The following is a 26,055-nucleotide window of genomic DNA, read 5'->3' as shown; positions in this document are numbered from 1 at the left end:
CTTCAAACAATGATCTGTCATCCAATTTGCAGTTTCTGAGAGACAGTTGATTAAATTACCTCTAGTGTCCTCATAGCTTTCTTCTATAGCTATCAGCAACTGTGTGTCATGGCCAACGGAGTGACATATGCATGAAAGAGGGTCGGACTCAACGATGCTCCCGGTGGGACACCACACTTGATTGTTTTTGGGTTGGAAGAACAGGAACCCAATTGTACTCTCGGAGTTCTGTTATTTAGAAAGGAGCTAAACCATTGAAGGGTTTTGGAATGGAGTCCTTTTTCATGTAATGTTTTCATCAGGCGACTATGAGAAACAGTGTCGAAAGCTGCCGACAAGTCTAAAAGGATCAGGGCGGAATCTTTACCCTGGTCCACCAGTAATCTAATATTATCCAACACCGCTAGTAATGTAGCCTCAGTACTATTCATTGCCCTAAAGCCTGTATTATTAAGGATCTAGGAGATCATTAGTCTCTAAATAGTCGACAAGTTGCTTGTGAATCAATTTCTTCGAGAACCTTGGACATTTAAGGAAGTTGGGAGATTGGTCGATAGTTTGAAACATTAGAGACATCCATACCTGCTTTTTTGTTAACTGAAATACAATAGCTTGTTTCCATACATCCGGAAACATAGCTGCCTCTATCGATTGGTTAAAAATTTGCATTACGCAAGGGTACAAAACTGGTGTTAACCAGAATTAAAAGAAGTGTGGGCACGGATCCAGCAAAGATCTCGATTTTACCTCTGTCATTACCTTTGCTACTTGCTCTTCTGTAAAAGGAGCAAAATTCCCTAAGTGAGAGGGTACTTCAGAGTGGGGATTCATAACTTCCCAATTAATATCCTCCAGTATTGGTTGGGTTTTAAATGTAGAGTAAATTCAGGAAACTTCATCGTAGAAAAAGTTACAAACTTTCTTGCAGTTAGCTTCCGAAGGGGTCAATGATTGGGAAATGCCGGCTGGCTTGGAAAGTTACTTCACAATTTTGAATAACTCTTTAGTTGAATTACTATTTTCTTCAATTCTTTTTACAAAGTACAATTTCTTTGTATTTTTGAGGGCTTTACGATACTTCTTTAGCTCCTCTTTATATATTAGCCTGTCTCCACTCTCTTTGGTTTTTCTCCATCTGTGCGCCACAGATATGCATTTCATTTTCATCAATCTAAGTTCTGGTAAGTGCCACTTTTTAGATGGTGATTTCCTAATTAGTTTGCTTTCTTTCCCGGGAGCACACTGATCCAATACATTGCTTATTTCTAAATTTAAAATCTGTGAATATTTAATTTAAATGGGTGTATATTACAGTAACTCAAATCAATTGGCTCAAACATTTTTCTAATAGAATGGCTTAAATAGAACCGTTTCGAAATTAAGCATTTGTATTGTTCGTGAACTTATTCTGAATGATTCAGATGAAATCTAGATTTGGTTCAAAATCATGCTTTTAGACTTTTTTTTTTTCAACTATGGGAATCCCCAGTGACTGCCCTTTACGCACTACTTCCTCAAACCGCTCCTCACTTCTTCCATCTCCTCCTTCTCCTCTTCCACCCTTCCCATTGTTGGCTGTTACAGGAATTTGGCCTCTTGCTAAGGGGGTGGAGCAAGTTGCTCCCAGTAAACATTTTTAGGATTTGTTTTTGGGGTGAAGTCAGTTGAATAAAGGCAGCTACACAATGGAGTGGGCGGTGAAGAACATAGTGGCGCCAGACGACATAGTGCACTAATTGGATGATTTCATGTTCATGGGGCCGCTGGGCTCCCTGACTTGTGGGCAGGCCCTCCAAGGAATTTGTGAGCCGACACAAACTCTAGAGATGCCGTTAGCAGAGGGCACAGACAACTCATTTTTCCTTCCTCAGTATAGATATAGATTCAGCGACCGGGATCGGTTGGTTAATTTACAACCAGGTCTCTGGTTTTCGGGAATCCCTTGATGCTTGCTTGTTTGTTAAAAAAAAGTCACTTCACCACGATGCACATCTTGGTGGGCCAATTGAATTTCGCGCTCATGGACATTCCAATGGGGAGGGCATTCTCCAAAAACATTGCCAGGTCTTTGAGCCAAACATTACCATACATGTCCGCCCCCGGAAGTCAGAGAGGACATGTTTATCTGGAAGGAGTTCCTTGAGAACTTCAACGGTACACTTCTGTAGCATCAGCTGGCGCAATCTAACAGAAAACTGGCCCTCTACATGGATGCAGCGGGAAGTGTGGGTTTCGGGGCAGAATCCGGCACCAAGTGGTATATACAACAGTGTCCAGCAGAGTGGGTCTCATTTGGTGTCACTAGGAACATCACATTCCTTGAGCTATTCCCCATCTTTGTACTACTTTGGATTTGGGGGCCGCTCTTGCCCAACAAGATGATAGTATTCTGATCGAAGAGCATGTCTACAGTAGCAGCTACCAATAACCAAATCGCTTATTGCCCTTTTTTTTTTTAAAGATTGCTCAAGGACCGAATCCGCAGTTGCCTCACTTCTAATATGTATTTCTTTGCCAAGCATGTCCCTGGGGTGCAGAACACGGTAGCAGACACCTTGTCCCATTTTAAGTTGGCAGAATTCAGAGCACGTTAGCAGAGGTCAGACAAGGTAATAACAGAATTTCCTCAGGACTTGTGGAAGCTTGGTGCCCCATTGTCCCAGAACTGATCATGGCCTTGCTCACCCCCAGGACTAAACATGCGTATGAGGTGGCATGGCAACTGGATGATGCTAGTTTTGAGGGGGGCGATTCATCCAAATGGTTCCGCCCCAAAGTGGTGTTGCAGTTCTTAAAGGCGCCTGGGCAATTCTGTGGTTTTAGTCAGAATGCAGCTGTTGGCAGTCACTTTCTTTGCATGCTGGAAGGGCGGAAGGGACCAGACGAGGGATTTTAGGGATAGGAGGGCGTTAAAGGGATGGGAGCTCCGGTGGCACAAGATGACAGGAGGCCAATAGCTGTGGCAATACTGTCACGTATCATTGTCTAACTGCCTAGTATATGTTCATTGCCATATGAAACCCTGCTCTTTAGCCTGGCTTACTCCCTTGCATTCTTTAGGGTGCTCAGAATTTCAGAGCTGGCCACAGCTTTCAAGTTGATTCAATACGTGGTGGTTTGCACCTTGGTCGTGATTTTGGCAGGAAACTCCCTCCGTAAAGGGAAGTGGGTGCATCTCCTCGAAGATCCAGGCACCGCCTGTGGCCCAGATGCAGAAATATCTCAGCTGCAGGCATCAGAACCTGTTTGTACATGCTGATGGCATCCCACTTACGCAATTCCAAGTTAGGCAGTATGTAAATATGTTAGCCTGCCTGGGTGAGGATATGGACAGATTCACCTCTCACTCCTGCAACTACAGCAGCAGCGTCAGGATTGACTCCTGAGGCCATAAAATGGGTGGGCAGGTGGAAATGTGCATGTTTTGATTAATATGTCAGATCTCATCTGGTTTGAGGACCCCACGGGTACCACTCCTCTTCCCTTCTCCGTTTACCTGCAAGGCAGGTTTCGGTAACAGTTCTCACTGCAGCCTTATATCAAAGCCTGGTGAACGTCTGCTGGTGCGGTCATTCCTTTATCCGTAGAGCAGGCAAATAGTTTCGTGGCTCCAGCTTGGAGAGCACGCAGCTCGCGTGAGTGAGTGCCGGTCAGAGCTCTGAACGAATCAGTGAGAAACCTCAACTACTGGATACACAAGATACTAGCGGGCTCAACCATGACCACTATCAGGCATAACTTACTCCAGCTCTCTATGGCGGAGCTGTTGCACAGGGATGGGGTGCACCTATCTCACAGGGGCCATGACGTCTTCAGACAATCTTAGGGGCCACAGCAAAGGCAATCCAGGTGCGTAAGGGAGAGTTCACCAGTGACTCATCACCCTGTGGCGGTTTTCGAAACACAACACAGCAGGGCAACATGGAAAAATTGTACTGGTTTTGCCCCCTTGTAGGGGGTGTTGATTTCAGGGGCACGGGTTACTGGCCTGCTGGTGGTCTTGGACCTTTCTGCCCTACCCCGACTTGTCTGGAGTGGATGGCAAAAGGGGGACCTCGCCTGGTGACGGGTACCCCGGCAGGGACAGAGCGGTATATGGTGCCCTGGTGTTGTGTATTTAGGATCTTTCACATTCTTCTGGGAGACAAAGGGGAAACTTGCATTCAATGGATGATGTAGACAGGAGTTCCTCAGGTACCCTTGGGTGAGAATGTCTATTGTTGGCACCAATGTCTCTGCAGGAGATGTACATTTTAAGAATTGGACTGACATTATTGCATTTCTCGGGTGGTTGCACTGCAGTGGGGAACCTTGGAAAAATGTGCTTTATTCAATGTATAATGCAGGAGACAATTGCTGTACAGTCGGTGTGCGGCTTCGCCTTATCTTGTTTCTTTCTATTCTCATATCCAATGTCCACGTTACTGCAGTTTTCATTCCTTCTTGGAATGTTTGTGAATTAAAGAGCTACGTCTTGGTAAAACCACATAATGGCATGCGCACAGCTCTTCCTTAGACAACTACGAAGGGGGAGTGTGTGCCTTTTGAGCGCACTATGAATACAAACAATGTGTATGCATTCAGAGAAGCAAAAACTTTACAATACATTTTGTGCCTCTAAATTAGAAGGATCTACAGTGCTCTACAAACTCCCCCCCATTTCATCCAAGTTTCCATGTTCCCAGTAAGCATTTTTTATATTAGTTTTGGGGGTGAAATCAGTTGATTAAAGGCATCTGAGTGTACTGTTGATAATGCAGGTAACTAAATGGTCAAAGGGCAAAAAGTCTACAACTCTGTACACCAGCTGCCCCACCCCACTAGATTTTGTTCCAACCCATGCTGTTTATCATCCTTTTTTCTGCCCCCGATGTAAGGGTTACACTTCCATGACGGCAAATATCTTTCGATGTCAAGGATGGATGCTGCCGACAGAAAATAACAAGTTATGCTCAATGTCTTCTTCCTTTTCATCCATGGGGGATGTTTGGGCTGGGTATACAGTTTTCTGCTACAGGAGCGGTCTTGGGGTTTGCCTTCATGTGACTGCACGCAGCCACCAGGCCATGCAAAGCATGCTGAGGCAGGACAAGCCCACTCTGTCAAGCAACATATGAATTGGGGAAAACATACCCCACCGTGATTGGCTGGGACAGTAAACTTTTAGGATGCACCCACTTGCTGCCAATACAGTGGAAAGTAAATTTAAACCAGAGCTCTATTCCAGCACCCTGGAATACAAAACAATCACCACACGCCTGCCTCGACCCAGATTACGGGCTTCTTGGGTGATGGAACTGCAAACTGCCTGCCCTCTGGGGATTAGGGGTAAACTCCCTGGGGCCCCGTAGAGTTCAGCTGTTTCACTCTGCTGCTGTAAGGCTGCTTGGAAGCCCCACCATGCTCGAGGAATACAAAGAAGACCCCCAGCGCAACAAGATCACTATACCTCTCAATAAAGATAGGGGGACTACCGAAGCATCCATTCTTCAATTGTAGTTGAACCTCCAGGAATGGTAACTAACTGATAAGCAGGCTTTGTGAACCCCATCCCCTTTGTTAACATTCCACCCCACAGCTTGCATTTCTCGCCACCAGTCAATCTCCATTCTGGGTGGCATGGATGTATCTACATCTGTTTAGGCTGGGTGCTGGAAGAGTAGTCCCAGATTCACACTTTGGGGACTATGGATCTACAGTGATCCACTAACCAATTGGCTTGCATTCTAAACCGTATAGTTGGGTATGCAACTGAACCCAGTCACCACGACGCTCATCAGGTTCGCTGGCCCTTGGAGAGCTCCACTGGCTACCTATAATGCAAAGGGTGCAATTTAAGTCCTTATGCCTGTTTTTTAAGGCAGTACATGGCCTTGGTCCCTTACCCCTTCAAGAGATCTTCACTTGGTATACACCTACGAGATGTCTTCGTTCCGCCACTGCTCACTTAGTGAAAGTTCCCAAGATTCGTAGAGCCAAGGCAGGGGGTATGGCCTTTAGCTTTGCTGCAGCTAAACTATGGAATAACCTCCCTTTGGAGCTCAGACAATCCAATGACCTTCTACAGTTCAGAAAACAGATTAAAACATGGCTGTTACCCAGAGCCTGTTAGCTCTGGAATTGCTCCCTCTGTATTAAGCTTTGCTCCCTTCTCTACCATTTGATACCGAATCTTGTACCATAGCACCGAGGTACCCGTTGGGTGTTTGTTGCGCTTTATAAATGTTGCATACAATACAATACAATATAACTTGGGATCTCTGAATCCTGCGGGATACAAAGAGAAAGTGGAATGTGTGGGGAGAAAGAATTGGGGAGAAATGTAGAAAACCCTAGGAGCAAAAGTATTCTCAGCTTCGTATAGATGTACATCCCCAAGGCCTGTTCGTCGTCCACAATTGCCTAAAATGATATTGGTCACCTCAGTAAACACACTCGTATACGGGAGCTCCAGAATCACTCCACTGCTGAGATTACTTGCCATTCAACAAGTGTCATGCTCACTTAGGCTGGATGAATGTGTCTCTTTAACCCTCACAAATTTCACACGGAGTGGCACGAAGCAAAGGTAATGTTCCCAGCCTTGCATTGCTATCTTGATGGCGTGTGGTTTCTATTCTATTCATGAGGTTTTCTAGAGCGCATAGCTACTCAGACGAGCCTCCCAGCGAGGGGACACCATTCAGGTCCCTTATCATGGCTGAATATACTGGCTGAAAAGAGCAGTTTTAACTATTTTCTGAATTTTGGTTCTGATTCGTTTTTCCTTTTTTGCTATGGAAAGGCATTCCAGACAGTAGCGGCCGGCATGGCTCGCAGGTTGGGGGGGGCAGACATGGGGAGGTGGGGATCAATAATTAAAAATAAAAAAATTAAACCTACCTTTCCGCCGGCCCGGGTCCCGTGTCTTCCCTGCTACTGCTCTCCTGTAACAGGAAGCAGGCAGCCTCCCTCCCCTAAGCCAATCACAACGCTCCAGCGGAGCATTGTGATTGGTCGGCACGCCGCCTGGCCAGGGGGTGTAGGGGATGGCATGTTCTCCATGTAGGCTGCAATGCGCATGACTGGTTTGGGTGGCCCAAGAGTGCCAACCAAACAGTCTTTGTGCATTAACCCCTTCTATGCCACGCCCTTTCCCCCTCCTGTGCCGGGCGTTTTATTAGTGGGTGGGGTTCATGACGAGATAGTCTCGTCATGGGCACAGCGCGACCGTGCTCCATGACGAGACTATCTAGTCATGGGCACTGAAGAGGTTAAGGAGTGGGCAAACCACTCCTGCCTTGCCTAGGTAGCTCCGCCCGCCCACAATGCGCAAAGAAACATTACATGGTAATAACCTAAAGTTCCAAACCCTTTCATATAGAGTAACATCCACCTGATTACTCACGCTGTTTACTATGTCAGACCTCGGCGTGTAAGTGCTGCAAATATGGTTCATTCACCGAAGAGACTAAGGCCTTCTAGTTTTACACGTTTTTCTTAATTTTAAGAGCCCTACAACCGGAAAGGCAAATAAAATCACGAGTTTGAGCGCAATTACTTGCCTTGTGCATGATCAGAGTTCCTAGCCACCTACTGGTCACTAGAAGACGACTGGACTGCTCATTTCATTACCCCTGAAGAGTCAAACTTATAGAGGATTTAACCCGGTTATCCCGTTGGCACACAGATACCCAACAGAAATCACTAACTAATCCAAGACCCAGGGAGAAATCTTCACATAGCAATACTATCCATCGATCCAAATAAACAGAATGTCTACCCAAACAGGCACCCAACAACAGCTTTACCAATTTTGGGTGCACTTACTTTCAATGTCACAGCGAAAAACCCTCGATCACAAAGTACATCTTGCAAACATTTCTTCAAATTTTCGCTCTGTGCAAAGTGCTGCAACAATCATTATACGCTAACTTTTGGCATGATAGCCGTTCGGTTGCTCTTTTTCAAACCTCCTTAACTTCCACAAGCTGACAATGTGAAATCCCATGCAGGAAGACAATCAGCAGAGCACAGACAGAAACCACGTGAGTCATGATTCAAAGCCAAAAACCCTTATTCTGAAAAGAAGCTGTGACTGGAACTCGGAACTCAAAACAAACACCAGCAGAATGAGTTTGTGCAAATAAAGAATAGCCACAAAAGATCTGAAACCATTAACTACAGCACTAAAACCTCAAGCTTTCAAAACTGTTGAATGCCTGCTGACGTTTGTTAAAAGGAAACAACGCAGACAGGCTTCAGGTTCTGCTTAACAGAAAAGGGATACTGAAAAAACAATATTTCTGAAAAGTAGGGACGAATGATCTTTGGCCAACGCCTGCTGAAGTGATGAAGTATACACCCTCTTTGGTTTGGGTTTGAGGAAACTTTCTATTTGTTTTTTATGCTCATTTGCTTTGATAGAAAGCTTGCACAAGAACAAGAATAAAAAGAAATACTCTAAGAACTGGAACATGTATGTAATAAATAGATTTCTTTTTTTAATTTACTCCTCCCATCACTCTCCCAATTCAAACTTGACACAAGAAAAAACACAAAGTACAGTGGACATAAAGGGTTAAAAAAAAAAGAGTCCATACTGAAGCAAAAACAACAATTTGAGATTATATTTAAATAGTATTGCGCAATGATCATGCATCACTTTTTCCAAGAAGGAAAGCTTTGAATGTTCTACTAATTAGATAGACACATTAGTTTGGGACTTTCATAGATAGTGTATGCCTTTCTTGGCACTAATTAAGCTACATCAGAGAATACTGAAACCCTGAACCTCTCCGTTTAGAATGAGTTTCCAAATGAATCAGTACCGAAGCAGCTGATAACTGAAGCGTCATCATTTTAGCCTCACAAACCTCTTTCAAAGAAACTCATGAGTAAAACCACATTGTGTGACTTGGAGAGCCACATCCTCAACATCAATCTGTATTCACCAATCCGCATTTCTTCATCAAGAGTAGAGTATGATATTGTGTGAACACAAACTCCAGTTGCATTCATAATGGAGCTAGAAGCTAATTTATTCTGCAGGTTACTTCCCCAGTCTGAAGGCTCCAAGACCAGCTCCTCACCAAGAGCCCATAGTCTGCTTATCCGTAAGGTATATTTTGAACCGATATTAACTTTCCTGGTTCAGATACTGAGATAACACCACCCTGAAGAGGTAATGTTTTCAAAGTGATGTCATGATAGATTGATCCCACAGAAACAAGGGCAGTACAGCAAAGAAATTCTGATTTGTAATTTCGTATCATAGGTGCAGAGTTCACAAAAAAGAACTTGGGAACAAAAAACAAAAAACAACAATTCATTCAGAGGCTTACATCTACAATTTGCATGGTTCCCCTAATTTTGGGAATTCACAAAACTGGCAGGCAAATGCCTTTGAAAAGTACAACCTTGACAATTTATCGAAAAACACCTCAGCAGTTTCCTACAACCTTAGAGACAGACAGGTATGGTTAAGGGAAATTAACACTTATTCCAATCTTTCTACACATGGAAAGGCAGATTCACACTACATACACCTGGCTTTTGCACTTGTATAGCTAAAGGGGCACTTAGGGGTGGGAAAAGCATAGCAAATGTTTAGGAATGCACATCAAGACTGAACAATTAGGGTGTTCCCAACATTTGCAACCCCCCCCCCCCCCGCCCTCCCCTCTCGATCCCCCTCCCCCCATCGCTTTCTAAGTAGTACCTATGCTTCCAGCCCTTGGGAGTTGAGGCAGCAGCAGACAATCCAGCCAGGACCGGTTTTCCGCTGTTAGAAGTGCAAACTGCACAAAGAAAGATCCTCGGATGCTGATTAAGTAAATAGGAATTTGCCCCCTACAGTTGTAGATGTCATTTTCTGTAAACATCTGTCCCGTGCAGGGGTGCACTACATTTAAAGAATCAGCCCCACAGAGATCGGTACACGAGAATTGCAGAGAATGACAAGTACTCACACTTCCAAACGAAGAGCACCCTCTTCTACAGGAAGTGTGCACACTCCAGTGTCAGGCATAGCCTGTGAAAGTAAACACACAACTGGTGATGGGAGGAATGCTGGCAATTTGTCTAACCACTGGCAATCGCTTGGGATAGCATCCCAACCCATCGTTCTTTTGCCCACCATGCCACCTCAGTTTGGACCCAGCCATATGCAAATCAGCCTTGACCCTGCTCTTCCTGGGAACAGTCCAGACCGAACTGCCAGGTCTTGGTTGCTTCGGTTCCAGTTCAGGGAAGACCCGTCTCAGAAGTTCGGGCTGGGCTGTTCCCACTGGAATTATAGGTTGGAATGCTACCCGAGAGATTACCAATCGCTAGCATCCTTCCATCTTCTCTTGTGTGTTTGATGTAATGCCCTAAGTGGCCAAGGTTATGCCTAAACATGGGTCCCTTTCTCACTGTGACACTGGAGCCCAGCAACACCCACCTGAAGAGCCCCAATCAGGGCAAAAACAGTCTTGGGTTGCTTGTGTCCCAGTTCAGAAAGGACTTGGCAGCTCAGGCTGGACTGTTCCCATTGGAGGAGAGTCCAGACTGATTTGCATACAACTGGGTCTAAACTGAGGTGGCACGGTGGAAAAAACGAAGCGTTGTAATGCTACCCTGAGCGGTTGCTAGTGGTTAGACTTATTACAAGCATCCTCCATCATCTTTTGTGGATGTGATAACTTGTGAAAGCAAATTAAAAAAAAGGGTCAATCAGTAAACTGGATATCCCAGTGCACTACTGTGCATACCTGTAGGGATTTAATTTCTGAATCGGTGTCCTGATGCGCTACTGTGCTCTACCTAATCGTGCCTCCTGACACCAATGTAAAAAGGCTGCCGGCACCTCTTTTGAACAATAGAAACAGAAGTGTGGCTATTTCAGAAAATTAATATATAAAATGTGTAACTCCTATTTCTCACCATACTTCCCTGTAAGACATCGTTTGACACCTGGATGTAGCAACTGCAGAGCCCCAACACTTGCTACTTCTACTACCTTCCTGTACTTTGTAATAAGCCCTCTATTGCCCAGGAAACTGCATGTACACATTTCCCAGACAACAGTTTCCTCCACCATGTCTGTAATATATTTAGGAAATCTTAATAAAAACTATTTGAAAATAAAGAGTTTCCTGACAGCAAATTCACATTTGTATTCTTTACTTTCTATCAAGCCCACATTCCAAAATCGGATTGTGTCTAATCAGTGTTGAAAACCTAGATTATGTCTAGGTTACAATTTTCAAACACCATCTCTATTCCCCCTGCCAGATCCACGCCCTCATCCCTGCTGGCTGACGCTTACAATACCTGAAAATACATAAGTAAAGGTGACTCTTCTTCTTGACCTTACTCCCTGACTACCAAAGTACCAGTACAGATTGTAATAGTCCCAGAACACAGTCCACAGCACATTACAAGACTGTCAGAAACAAAGAGGCATTCACATACACACAAGCATGAACACCCACTCACGTGCATGATATCAAGCCCACGTTTCTTGAAACTACAAATACACAAACTCCAAGAACTTGGTCTAAGGCTCCTCCAAGCACTGCATTAGGCATTCTGTAAAATTGTACATTATGTTGTGTCTCACTCATCCATGCGATCATTCTGTAAACATGTATTATTGCACATGGTCACACTCGATGTCTGGCCACTCCGCGAGAGGATGCGTTTGCTGTTATTTCTCTGCAAAAATATGTATTGGTGTCTTTGGTCTCAATCAAGTTTCCCTGTCCATTTACCCCACCATCTGGGTATATGTATTCCTCCACTTGTCGTTCTAAATAATGCATTTTTGTAGAGGTGCGTTTAGTACAAAAAGCATGAGAAATCTTAACTTAGTTAAAGTTGTATCTACCAACTCCAGTCAGAGGTGGGCGTTCGTGCCATTAACTCCAGTAGTACCCGTCGCTGTAGTCGCAACCCCAATGACCTAAACAGGATTTCCTGAAAGGCCGTGCCTTTCGCCGCAAGTGCAACAGAGCAGCATAAGCAATGGGTACTTGGGTGAGGGCACATGGACAAGACATCTTATATTACTCCAGGCGAACTGTCAAGAAAATCACAGGGATAACTTCACATCATGCGCTCTTTGAATCCACTTCAACAGTGACATCACTCCGTTGACGTGAAAGGAAGTGACTTCACCCAGGCTTTGATACTCATGAAATCTAAGCACGTGTTTTTAAATAACTCTTTAAATATATGTAAAAATAAATCCAAATATCACAGAAAAATAGCAGACTTCTGACTAGAATGGAATTCAAGGAGTTGAAAACGAACCTCTTGTGACACCAAAACAGGACAGCTAGTAATAGTTACTGTGGCAATGAATATCTGCCATTGGTTCTTTGAGGAGGCAGCAGTGCACAAAAGCGCCTGTACCTCTGCTCCTGGGGATGCCAGTCTCCCCAAAGATGCCTCCCTGAAAGCCACAGGTCCTGGCGATGCCTCCCTGAAAGCCACAGGTCCTGGCGGGCACTAGGAGACCACACAGGCTGCTGGTGCATAAACACCCATTAGCTGGGTTACTTATGTCCCGTAGATTGACTGGATAAGCCCTTCCTGCAGGGGTAGTACAGGTAATAGAAAGGAACAGGACACCGGCTGAGCTGTGACATTACTTCTGTGAAGTATTAGACTAGGAAATTAAACCCTTACAACAGGAGGACACGGGCCTCCAGGTAAAATATCTCTGTCTGCGATTTCCCTTTAATGTATTATCTTACATTACCAGATATATTAATTTTAGCTACTGCAGCCAACTTACTGAGAGAAGCACGATTGGTGTAGGGTTATCGTACTGTGAACTGAAAAAACGTGGCTTAATCGCTATTTAGAAGCGGTTCTTTACTCTCTTACGCATACACACAATCGCCACCCTACAGTCCTCCACATTCCATCCTACTAAACCATTTCACAACAGTCAGCGATGCGACAACAAGAGCATAGGGTTTGCAAGCCTGCTCCCTTGCAATAAAAGACAGGAATGTTTCCTAAATGTTTTTCTCACAATCATTACACTAACAAACAAACAGAAGGCAAAAAGGCACAAGGGATTTGAGATTTTCCTCCTTGATTGCAACAAAATGATGACAGCACGGCTGCAAACTCTGCGCCATGCACCCTTCTGCTCGCAACGTTAAATGGAGCTTCTCGGAGGGAACCGATCCTGCAGGGATGCGTTACCCCTGCAGCCAGGGTCACATTTCCACGAATTGGCACAGTTAATAGCTGCCGTCCCTGTGTTGTCGTACAATAAACACTTTAGTATGCCAGCAGAGCATTGATCTTTTAATAGGGGCCATTCTACGTCTGCAAAGATGACATTTACTAAATTGGTTGTTTGCAATATTTACAGGGAATTAAAAATGCATGACTGCGGCTCCAATACAATCACAAAGCTATTGCTCTTCCAGCAAATAAAGATGTGCCTTCCTTAGAACTATGCTGCGTGCCCTACTGTAAGAATAAAGAGACAGAGGCTCAACTCCCACTGTCAAACACAGTTCGAACACCACCGGAGTCGCTGGGTAATGTTCAAATACACGTCCTTTACTATGGGTAAGGCGCGACAATGGTGGTATTCATCAGAGCCTGAGCTCTAGCATTAGCTAGAATACAATTCTGACAATGCAATGCCCATTGAAGGCCACAAACTAGGGCAGAGTATGGCTACTCACCCCATTCAATTGCACCTACCACTGCGGCATGTTCTCTAATGCGCTTACTCCTGCAGCAGGTTTTCAGGAGTGCTTACCCCTGCAGCAGGGTGTCGGGTGTGCTTACCCCTACAGCAGGTTTTCTAGTGCGCTTACCCTACAGCAGGTTTTCTGGTGAGCTTACCCCTACAGCAGGTTTTCTAGTGCGCTTACCCTACAGCAGGTTTTCTGGTGAGCTTACCCCTGCAGCAGGGTTTCTGGTGCGCTTACCCCTGTGGCAGGGATGCTGGTGCGCTTACTCCTATGGCAGGTTTTCTAGTGCGCTTACCCCTGCAGCAGGTTTTCTAGTGTGTTTACCCCTGCTGCAGGTTTTCAGGTGCGCTTGCTTCTACAGCAGGTTTTCAGGTGCGCTTACCCCTGCAGCAGGTTTTCAGGTGCGCTTACCCCTGCAGCAGGGTTTCTGGTGCGCTTACCCCTGTGGCAGGGATGCTGGTGCGCTTACTCCTATGACAGGTTTTCTAGTGCGCTTACCCCTGCAGCAGGTTTTCTAGTGTGTTTACCCCTGCTGCAGGTTTTCAGGTGCGCTTGCTTCTACAGCAGGTTTTCAGGTGCGCTTACCCCTGCAGCAGGTTTTCAGGTGCGCTTACCCCTGCGGCAGGTTTTCAGGTGCACTTACCCCTGCGGCAGGGATGCTGGTGCGCTTACTCCTATGGTAGGTTTTCTAGTGCGCTTACGCCTGCGGCAGGTTTTCAGGTGTGCTTACCCCTGCAGCAGGTTTTCAGGTGCGCTTACCCCTGCAGCAGGTTTTCAGGTGCGCTTACCCCTGCAGGAGGTTTTCAGGTGCGCTTACCCCTGCAGCAGGTTTTCAGGTGCGCTTACCCCTGCAGCAGGTTTTCAGGTGCAAATACCCCTGCAGCAGGTTTTCAGGTGCAAATACCCCTGCAGCAGGTTTTCAGGTGCAAATACCCCTGCAGCAGGTTTCTAGGTGCAAATACCCCTGCAGCAGGTTTCCAGGTGCAAATACCCCTGCAGCAGGTTTTCTAGTGCGCTTACCCCTGTAGCATGTTTCCTAGTGCGCTTACCACTGCAGCATGTTTCCTAGTGCACTTACCACTGCAGCAGGTTTTCTAGTGCGCATACCCCTGTAGCATGTTTTTCTAGTGCGCTTACCACTGCAGCATGTTTCCTAGTGCGCTTACCACTGCAGCATGTTTTCTAGTGCGCATACCCCTACAGCAGGCTTTCAGGTGCGCTTCCCCTGCAGCAGGCTTTCAGGTGCGCTTCCCCTGCAGCAGGCTTTCTAGTGCACTTACTCCTGCATCATGTTTTCTAGTGCGCTTACCCCTGCAGCAGGTTTTTAGGTGCACATACCCCTGCAGCAGATTTTCTAGTGCGCATACCCCTGCAGCAGGCTTTCAGGTGCGCTTCCCCTTCAGCAGGCTTTCAGGTGCGCTTCCCCTGCAGCAGGATTTCTAGTGCACTTACTCCTGCATCAGGTTTTCTAGTGCGCTTACCCCTGCAGCAGGTTTTTAGGTGCACATACCCCTGCAGCAGGTTTTCTAGTGCGCTTACCCCTGCAGCATGTCAGCCTCAGCTTTTCAGACAGAGGTAGACGAACGGCATTGAACTGTAGCTACGACACTTCTTTTGGCAGCCTAGCCCAGATCAAGAGGTAATAAGGAAAGAGGATGCAAGAGATAAGCAGTACAGTGCAGAACAGTTAGAGACAGAATAAAGAAAATTCTAAAAAAAAACGTGAAAATGAATCATCCACATACTAAGAAAAGAAAAAAAGATCAATAGAAAACAATATTTCAACTGAATTATAAAAGATGATCGCCTCCTAATAAAGGGTTTATGGTTGTGGCCTTATTGTCAGTGACAGCGCGTAAGTGTAAACTGTCTTCAAGGGTCTTTTCAACGAGATTGAACACTCTAGGCCGGGGGGGGGGGGGGGGGGGGGGGGGGGGGAGTTGGACAGCATGGAGTGAAGGTTGGGTCCACTGCGAGCCTTACACTGGCACTTGGACGCTTTGATGGCGTTCTGTACTTTCAAGTGTTAGGAGTGTACGATCCATGGAAGCTTTTGAGATCTCAGCTCAGATCAACGTTATTTGCAGTGAAGAATTTGAGGTGAAGTAAAGGCTCCACGAGGGAACGGGTACCGACAGAGGATAAAGGAGGTGGCAACCTCTTCTGATCAATGCAGCAGTCTCTCCCAGTTGTCTCTTCTGTGGATTTGTTTGTGGATCAAATGTCTCTCCAGCTGAAGCAGATCATGTATGACAAAGTCCTAATTGAATTGATAGCACTGACTGGTACTTGCATCTAAAGAGCCAAAAGATGACGAAAACGCTCCAGCTAAAAGGAAGTACTACAAGGTGGAGGACCCCAGACCACAATAGCGCTCTTTCTGAGCCGTCTGTTGTGAGTGCTAGAAAGTCTTGGGCAGTCACTGGGCGGTGGACAAGTTGCACTGGCCTCAGCTGGGCTCCACAAGTTGCTTTCGAGCAATACTCAATGATTTACATGTTTTCAGAGCTTTCTGTATGTTTATCTTTGCAAAACAAACCAGGTGAGTGTATCCGGTGCTCACAAACAATTAAAGTCTCTGCAACCAAATGACAGTCATGAAACTGAGTTGGGCGGCACCAAAGAGAGCCCACTTGCTGCCACTTATGGACTCACAGAGGTCAACGTCGGCTTGTGAGAAAGCGGTGTTAGGATTTCTGGTGAAAGAGTCTTTAGCACAGAACCAGGACTAGGACTGAACAAATGTTCAGCTTCCTCCCCCCTCTCTTCTCCCTCCCACCACCCGCACCCCCATGGCCAGAAGGCCAAGATTCCCATAGACATGTCATCTATTCATTACAGAGCACTGGTTCTGAAGCACTCATCCTGGAACCAAATTTTAACCAGACATGGCCGTATGCCGTACGGTCGGGATGTGTTTGAGGAAATAATCAGAATGTTTATATACTATCATGTTTAAAAAGGACTGTGCTAATGTCATGGTAATCTGAGGCTGATGTCACTAAATATTTTCATAGAGTTGGTGCACTATGGGAAATATGGAACATGCACCAGCTTTCGGCTGGTGCCACCAAGGTGCATATCAGTCTGCAGGTCTCCTTTTTGGGAAATATGGAACATGCACCAGCTTTTGGCTGGTGCCACCAAGGTGCATATCAGTCTGCAGGTCTCCTTTTTGGGAATTCTGGAACATGCACCAGCTTTTGGCTGGTGCCACCAAGGTGCATATCAGTCTGCAGGTCTCCTTTTTGGGAATTCTGGAACATGCACCAGCTTTTGGCTGGTGCCACCAAGGTGCATATCAGTCTGCAGGTCTCCTTTTTGGGAATTCTGGAACATGCACCAGCTTTTGGCTGGTGCCACCAAGGTGCACATCAGTCTGCACGTCTCCTTTTTGGGAATTCTGGAACATGCACCAGCTTTTGGCTGGTGCCACCAAGGTGCATATCAGTCTGCAGGTCTCCTTTTTGGGAATTCTGGAACATGCACCAGCTTTGGGCTGGTGCCACCAAGGTGCATATCAGTCTGCAGGTCCCCTTTTTGGGAATTCTGGAACATGCACCAGCTTTTGGCTGGTGCCACCAAGGTGCATATCAGTCTGCAGGTCTCCTTTTTGGGAATTCTGGAACATGCACCAGCTTTTGGCTGGTGCCACCAAGGTGCACATCAGTCTGCAGGTCTCCTTTTTGGGAATTCTGGAACATGCACCAGCGTTGGGCTGGTGCCACCAAGGTGCATATCAGTCTGCAGGTCTCCTTTTTGGGAATTCTGGAACATGCACCAGCTTTTGGCTGGTGCCACCAAGGTGCACATCAGTCTGCAGGTCTCCTTTTTGGGAATTCTGGAACATGCACCAGCTTTTGGCTGGTGCCACCAAGGTGCACATCAGTCTGCAGGTCTCCTTTTTGGGAATTCTGGAACATGCACCAACTTTGGGCTTGTGGCACCAAGGTGCATATCAGTCTGCAGGTCTCCTTTTTATCTGCAATCTAGAGAAAAAAATGCTAATGTGTGCGCTCTGTTTTCAGAAGAAACAAGATTTGGTTCCGTGTTTCACAAGGAGAACACCTATCTGATGACAAAAGTAGGGCTACAGAATGCAAAAGGTTTGTTTGCAAAGAAAGGAAAAAATTGGTTGTGTGTTACTTTCAACTTTATCTATGGATAACTGAACCGTAAAGATGCTTAAATTGGGGCTCCGCTATTGTACCTGGTACCAAAGTTCCAATTTGAGCAACAGACTGAAGCCCATATCATGCTAAACTTAAAAAATTAAAATACCCTATCCCTCGTGGCTTTATGTGCTGGCTTTCCATCTGTAGAAGTATCATCCTCAAGATGATGCGTTTGGCGTTTTATGCATCTAAATGGCATAGCTCTAAAGTATCTGTGGGGAATTCGCCAGGTTTGCACTGCAAATTGGACACAGATTTTACAATCGGACTCTCCCCCGGTTCAAATATAAATATTGAAGTTAGTGCCGCAGGAGATGCTCCGTTCGAGCCCTAAACTGGGGAATAACCTCACGCCCAAGGACTCCAGGGTAAGGAGCAGTAGACTTGGTTCTAGGGTCTGTGTACAGAACAAGTCTGAACCCAAAGTCGGCATCACATGTACCCAGCACTGGCAGCTCCCTGCACACTCATTATTAATTCAACAAAAGGAGATCCGTCAGGCACAGGCGGGGGTTATTTATAGGCTGCAGTTCGGCGTAAACTTGCGCCGCCTCTCACGCACTCAAACAGGTTATTTCCTTTATAGGGAAAAAAAGAAATTCAAGGGACAAAATAATGAACTTCTTCCCGACAAGACTGCACACAAAGCACTACACAGAAAAAAGGAGCACGTGTGTTTTTCAGCTGGACCCACTAGATTATATTTACAAAAAGAAAACATTTTCGTCATATTGCTTCTTGTGGGTGGCTTTACTGAAACTCTGACAAGAAGTCTGGCGTTCCCAGCTTCAAGCAAGCGACTGGTCCCCAAGCTTTGAGTGACAAGTTCAGAGCTCCAGGATAGGAAGGCAGGTCTGTAGCAGAAAGGAGGATTCTAAAAGCGAGATGCAAGTCGCCTGGGAGTGGCCTCCCCGTCCGGCTCGTGCTGCAGCGGAGGTGGCTCTAGAAACTTCCAAGCTTGCCTGTGCCAGTGACCTGCATCTTGAACATGGACGCCTCGAGTGATGCTGCAATGCCCACACGTGAGCTGACGTGTTCGGGCACAATGCCCTCTGTGAACGTTGGTAAACTCTGAGGATGAATCCGGCTGTGGGTTCGGGCACCATCATTTAAAGGTCTCGGAGTACCACAAGTACAGAACGGCAGAACGTAAGCGCTACAGCAGGGTTTCACAAAAGTTTAATTGACGCCTTAAATCCCCCCAAGTTTAACGGAGCCGTGTTACCTGCGGTTTCAACATTACTTATGTGGCTATGGTCAATAACTGACTGGTCTGCCCACGTGCTCATGCCAGCCTACGCTGCTTCCCAGGCTGGCGAACCCCCGCTCTGCACTAGAATACACACTATGCACCAAGCTACGCATATCTGTTCCACTGAACCCTTGTTTACATAAGCTAATTAAAATGTGTTTGCACTCAGTCTCAACACAGCATACCTCTGGAGCCGCGACATTTTACCAGGCTGTGGGGCGTTCAGTGCATTTCCGAGAGGTTTAATTTTCCCACTTAGATCCTTTCAAGGTGCCCCTACAGGTGACCTCCTGTGAGCCAGGCCGACCTGCTCCCGCGAGCCATGCTGACCTGCTATGTGCCAGGCCGGCCTGCTCCCGCGAGCCATGCTGCCCGTCCTCTACAGAGAGGCTTTACTAAGGTGGCTACATTTTGCAGTGGCACCAGCTGTTAATATAGGCACAAGGGGCCCCTGACATGCTGCATCTGTGGGCGTCAGCATATGTCAGGGTTGGGTGCTCCTGTACTTTGCTGTAAACATTGCGTAATGTCATCTTTGTCTCGTGCCCATGTGTCCTGGAAGTGCCAGCACCCTGGCAATCAGTAACGCGCATGTAGAGAAGAGAGGTTTGCAATCTGACCCTTCAGATTATGATGCGAAGTACATAATCTGGGCTGGAGGCACTCCAGATTTGTAGAATAACCACATACATTTACATAGAGCAGAATTTATTTACATACGTAATGATTATCTTGATTATATGGCATGTGTCCGCCGCCTTCTCTAGAACTTCAAGTATGAAGCTGACTTATAGTCTGATAACACAACTAGGTGGGCGGAATTTGCGAAAGGGCCTTTCGGGAAATATCGCGAAAAGGCAAACCCCCCCCCCCCCCCCCCCCCCCCCCCCCCGTTTTAATAAATCACGTGAAATTTCGCGTGACAGCGGAGCTTTTGTGCTGATTAATGCGTTACTGAATTTGACCTTCAACTCGGGCACCTGCTTTATTTCTGTAAGACTTACAGATATAAATAAAGCAGGTGCCCGAGTTGAAGGTCAAATTCAGTACAAGTGCTTCCTGTCAAGGTTTAATTTTTGTGACAGGAGCATGTGCCAGAATGAATCCTGCCCTGCATATTTATCTAAGAAGAGATGCCACCGTTTTGTGCAATACCTCTACTCAACTGGTGTACTTTCTACTGGCTAATCAGTAAGTGCTACCTCGTTGGGTAAATGTATAGTGCTTTTCCTACACTACAGCTGCGTAAAGGGCCAGACGAGTTGTCTCCAGCGACCATGTGTGTCTGTAACTTTTAAGGGTGGGCGACAATTTCCATTCCCTCGCAGAAGTTTCGACATTTTCACGTTCCGCGCGGAACGTGAAAATGTCGAATTTTCGCAATTTCCGCGAGCGGAACAGAAATTGTCGCCCACCCTTAAACACAACCAACTTCTCCTAGGATAAAAAGACACCTCAATAGGAGCTATTCTGCTCCGATAGGATCCCTGTGTCCAGAGGTCCACATGCGCCAGGATCCACCGAGCAGGTCCTCACAGTCCGCGACGAGCCAGCTATGGCCTTCAAGCACCGGGGCAGCGAGCGGGACTGCGCACCATGTCCACCCAGGACAATGTTCAAAGTTTGCACATTACGAACTGAGGGAATAATGACATCATGCAGGGTAAAGGGACACTGCAGTGTCCTTCGATTAGGCTTTCACTTTCTCTGCTGCATCCAACTCCTTGCCTCTAAAGGACTATTTTTGAATTAATAACTGAGCCTTCGGCTCGAGGGCTTTTATAATGGATGGTAAATTGCAGCAACATTTTGCGTTGCTTTGCGGTACATGGGCACCAGTGCAAAGCTTCAGCAAATGCTTCACAGGTTGAACCACCATCCTGGAGGTGAACTGCACAAACGGGGCATTTGCTGTGCAATTCTTGCACTAACCCTGAGACGTGTCTGGGCAACCGCTGTGGGCGATGCATGCTACACTGGGCCTCAATAGCTTTAACTGGCACCCAAATGTGATAAGTTAAAGTCTATATATATGAAACAAACTGAAGTACGGCAACTGCTTTTTTGTTTTTAAACACCAAATCACTATTGATGTCCTTGATAAATAGCTCTGCTAGACCAATACTTGTCACGTCACTCACTCCTCCTACTGAATGGAAAAACTCATCATACATTGGCAGTGGGCGGTATTAGGCGGCTGTAAATCTTCCTGCCTGCACAAACCAGGCCTGCACGTTACTACATCCAGAAGGACCCCTCAACAGTATCCGAAGATCCAGCCCTGAGGATATCTTTGGAAATACTTAGAACTTGGATATAAAGGACTCACTGGGGAACCCAAGTCGTCTAAACTGTTCGCATGTTTGCGACCAGCGCTTTAGAACTGTAGTATTGCAGCTTAAGAACAAAAGTGAAACATGGAACAGTGCGAAAGGTTTGCGAAAGGTTTGCCTTTTTCATTTTGAATTCAAACTTGTTCCATTGAAATTCTCTCCTGATGGGAAACCTGGGATAAAACGAATTTCAAGCCACAAATCTAACAACCTCCATAGGGTGTTGCCCAAGTAAGAGGAAAACGTATATTACGTAGCTAAAGGAAAACTTGAACAAAGCCATCACAAACGATACAGTGACCGCTATTAAAGAAAGAGGCTGTATACTGGAGTGTTCCAACTTCAGCAAGTACGTGTGACACTGAACACAAGTGGTCTGTTAAATACTGCAGCATGAATACAAAGTGCCCTCCTAGAGACTATTGTTAATGTTTGCAAATAAACTACAGCCCCTGCTTGTTCTACACCCAAAGGACGGCCTACCAATAAGGTGAAACAAGGACAAATAAAGAAACAGCAAACATTCCAAACAAAGCAGTGCGTCACATTTAACAGATTGCCAGATAGTTCAGCGCGGCAGCCAGGCAAGGCTGACATCTGTGTATAATCCTCAGGTCACATGCTGGACAGGCCAACGGAGCTTCCCGTCCTCTGCAATCGATTACACGAGGACCAAGGAGTCTGGTATTTGTAAAAACTCTTGGTCAACTACAGAGAACCCATATAAAAAGCGATGTGCACTGTATAAGCACTTTACATGCTGTTCTAGGTCTCTGGATAGGGATAACCCGTCATTAAATGCCAGCACAGCCTGAGGAAGAAGGGCTGTAAATCTAATAGTACATGGCACTCAGAGTGGAGAATGTTCTAAATTAAACAGGGTGAAGCAAAAGACAACAGTTGGAATGTTAGGCCACATTTCTCACTCAAATGTGGTGTCAAGGGTAATTTAAGTTTACTTTGCAACCTTTGTGTAAACGAAGCATATGCCCTGTATAGTAAGATACAACTGTGTAAGAGCAGCAGCTGTATTATCACACTTCCTTAACTATGAACAGCGACACACGAAAACGTACATTTTGCTGTCCCTTTAATTACGCTGAATAGGATTTTATTTTCCAGAATTCCCCCCACTTTAGTACTTTATGTAGATACACCCAGGTGTTAAATACTGCTGGTGAATCACAATACTAGAGTAAGGCATTGTATTGTAATTGCACTTTTATAGCACTAACCTACCCTGACAACAAATTGAAGCGCATGTACTGTGGAAAGTAAGGTTAGTAGTTAATCCACTGGTTGTTGGTTGTTTGTTATTGGGATTAGCTGTGCGTCCTCAAGGAAACAATTCCATGCATTTACTGAAGTTTCTTGGCAGTAGATTAAATCAAAAGGCGTTTGATGTGATCATTAGACAGGATACATGAGTTAATGCAAATGGTTGGTGGGATAAATGCATGCATGCATTGAATTCTTGCTGACACAGAAGAATGACATTAGAGCGATATATCTGTGTTGTATGGCATTGATTTGAATAGAAGGAGGTAATGGGTGTCCTCAGGAGGGAGTGCATATCCTGAAGGATAAAAGGGTAAACCCCGGTGGGCAATAGTGCTACCTTTAAAACGTGTAAATGCGGTGAGCAATCTACAACTAAAAACTCTATATCTCCAATTCTGAAGTAAGTTCTAAGTTGAAACAGAAACTGCCAAATTAAAGGTTGTTGAGCAGAAATAAGAGGGTGTCTTCAGCTGCTAAATATCCACAACTGCGTGTTAAAATTCTGGTACTGTTGGAGTTTTGCTGTGGGGATTTTTTTTTCTGCGCGTATAATTAAACAGCTTATAAAGGTTTTTAAAAAACTATGGTGCTACATCAAGAAAGCAACGAAACGTCCTCCACGACCAAGTGTTGAAAGTAAACAAACACGCCCTCGCAGCTGCAGACTCCCTCTGGAGCAATCACAGAGAATCCTTAATTAGGAGGCCTTCCCTCTGGCATACAACCAGCCCAAAAGAAGCACTACAAATTTTATTTGGAGACACTTCAGACAACAAGTTAGAATGCAACAGAACACTTGCAAGAACCATTAGCCGCCATTGAAGAATACTTCACTGGTCAAAAACTGACAGCATAAATACCGAATACCAGCACAGATCAGACCACAAATGCATAGTGGTTACAAGTTGTCAAGGTAGACTTTGGAGAAACAGAAACACTTTCTTCTGCACTGTCCAACGTACACTTGGCCCATCTATTTCCCCATAAACCGAAAAGAAAATCAAGTATTTGCAGTTACAAGTGAAGTAGGAAAACTCTGTCAAAAGACCCAATTAAACAAATCTGCACTCATTATCAAAAAGACACAGTGTATAAAACATGGAAACTGAAACTACCACTGTTGGCAAGACAGTGAGGTTTAAATAATTTTACGCTGTTACTTTGTCAAAACGTGTTTAACCTGTACCAGCTGGTGGTTTGTATTGCATAAGGTGAGGTGGTATGCACGTTCTGTTGGACTGTGGAAGACAGAATCGTAGTTAAAGAAGGATGTCTTCCCCCTGAAGAAAAAGGGGCGGGGTGTGATGTTGTAGGAGGGGGGAGGTGTGCCTTATATTGAAGGAGGAAGAGAGTATACCTTCTTCATTATGATAAGTGGTGGGTCCGTGTTTGGCTGGGAAAGTTTTTGGGAAGAAACAGTAAAGTTGTACTTGCCCCCCAAAACATTCCGAGCTGTGCCGTTCTCGTCAGATAAGACAATGCGTGTCCCAGGGAAGAAGCGGTGCTTCCTTAAAAACGAGTTGCGGAGTGTTAAAAGTTATTGTCAATGTTTACTCTCATTCTAAACTAGCTGCCAAGTATGTCCCAGCAGCAGGGACGTCCAGCCTGGAAACACCCCCGCCTTCTCCAGCACTCGAAGCCAGTTCTCCCTGGGCTGCACGCCCAGGTGCCGGCAGGTAGAGCGAGCTCACTCCCAGCTCCCCCGCCTGCAGTCAGTCCGAGCTGTCAGTGCCGGGCTGCACCTTGCCCTGCCACCCTGGGAGCTTCCAAGAGTTTTCAACCAGGGGTGCGGGCTGCTGCCTGCCTCCCCGAAGGAGCTCCGCTCACCTCGCTTGTTCATGGGACGGAGCCGCACCGCCACTTTCACGTTGGAGCCGCTCATCCTCGTCCCCGCTGTCTTCTTTCCACCCCCTCGGCTTCCGTCTCCTTCTGGGATGGAGAAAACCCACCCGGAGCGCGAGAACAAGAGTGGGCGGGGCCAGAGGTGAGAGGCGTGGTCTTGAGAGAGGGACGTCACCGATCAGGGGCGGGTTATGCAAAGAGACAAGACGCTCTCTGTAATACGATCTGTCGTCACGGGGTATCGACCGCTCTCTTAAGAAAGCAGCGGTGTCAAATGTGGCGGCCATTTTGGAATGGGATAGTTTCCTAAAAACCTAACTCGACAAACTAAAATAGAATTCTTTCAAACAAAGAAAAACTTACTTCATCAAATGAATTATCTATTACAGACAAAATTAGAACTGAACAAATGGTTTTTGCCCCTCGGGCAGATGGGTACCTGCATATTTCTCAACAGGATGTTCATCTTGATGATGATGATGGGGCAGCCAACGATATGGAATCGCAAAGGGATTATAGGTGGTATGAGAAGTATTGGAAATAAGCATTGACAAATCCAATAGTCCCGCCTTTTGACTATGTCAGTGTAGACCTATTTGCTTTGCCACTTTTTGCCGATTTTATTCCGGATTTGCAAAAAGTAAAAACATGCTTGTTTGCTAAAGCTGAGCAGCTTCAGTAAAAAAAATAAGCACTTTGAGCTATTGGCATTGTAAATGACAATGCCTTTTATTTATGTGTTTTGAAACCCTGTAAGTGGTGAGTAAACAAGCACTTTGTACTTATAGCCCCTCTTTTACTGCCATTAAGCAAGGACTATAAGTACAAAGTGCGTGTTTACGTACCGCTTGCAGGCTGTCATTTACAATGCCAATAGCTCAAACTCTTGCAAATCCGAGACCTACTGCATTGCAATTGCTTGTTCTTTCTGGTACTTGCAGTCGGTTTTGCCCATTACAGGTTCAAGACTACAAGAACCAAAATCAAAGGAAAATATATATTTATATCTCAGCTACTCACATATGAAATAGGGAAAGGTGTTCTATGTTTTTATATAGCACGGTGCTTTCACTGCTGTGGCCTTTTCCGATGGGAAATTACGGGTCTGGATAGGGGGTGGGGGTCCTTGTGCAGACTAGACTATGTATGTAGAGGCAGCTGCATGCACGTGCAGGCAAGAACAGGCATGTAGAGGCAGGTGCACGCATGTACATGCAAAACCATGCATGTAGAGGCAGCTGCATGCATGTCCAGGCAAGAACATGCATGCAAAGGTAGGTGCACACATGTGAAGGCAGCTGCGTGCATGTGCAGGCAAGAACATGCATGTAGAGAAAGGTGCACACATTTGTATGCAAGAAAATGCATGTCAAGGCAGGTGCACGCATATTGAGGCAGGTGCACGCATGTGCATGCAAGAGCATGCATGTAGAGGCAGCTGCATGCATGTACAGGCAAGAACATGCATGTAGAGGCAGGTACAC

At 45.8% G+C, this 26,055-nt stretch overlaps 1 protein-coding gene across 1 annotated transcript in view; it reads right to left on the bottom strand.

Annotated features, from left to right (window-relative positions):
- The window catches only part of KIF13B (kinesin family member 13B), a 712,974-nt gene extending 688,302 nt beyond the window's left edge, over positions 1 to 24,672 (bottom strand). The window contains exon 1 of the mRNA XM_085613040.1: positions 24,557 to 24,672. Coding sequence (XP_085469166.1) covers positions 24,557 to 24,611 — 55 coding nt within the window. The 5' untranslated portion in view covers positions 24,612 to 24,672. The remainder of the gene's footprint in view (positions 1 to 24,556) is intronic.
- Between the last annotated feature and the right edge of the window lie 1,383 nt (positions 24,673 to 26,055).

Source organism: Triturus cristatus, chromosome 6 (assembly GCF_964204655.1).
Source record: "Triturus cristatus chromosome 6, aTriCri1.1, whole genome shotgun sequence".
Lineage (NCBI taxonomy): Eukaryota > Metazoa > Chordata > Amphibia > Caudata > Salamandridae > Triturus > Triturus cristatus.
The sequence above is the reverse complement of the archived record's forward strand: the minus strand, read 5'-3'. Positions and strand labels throughout refer to the sequence as shown.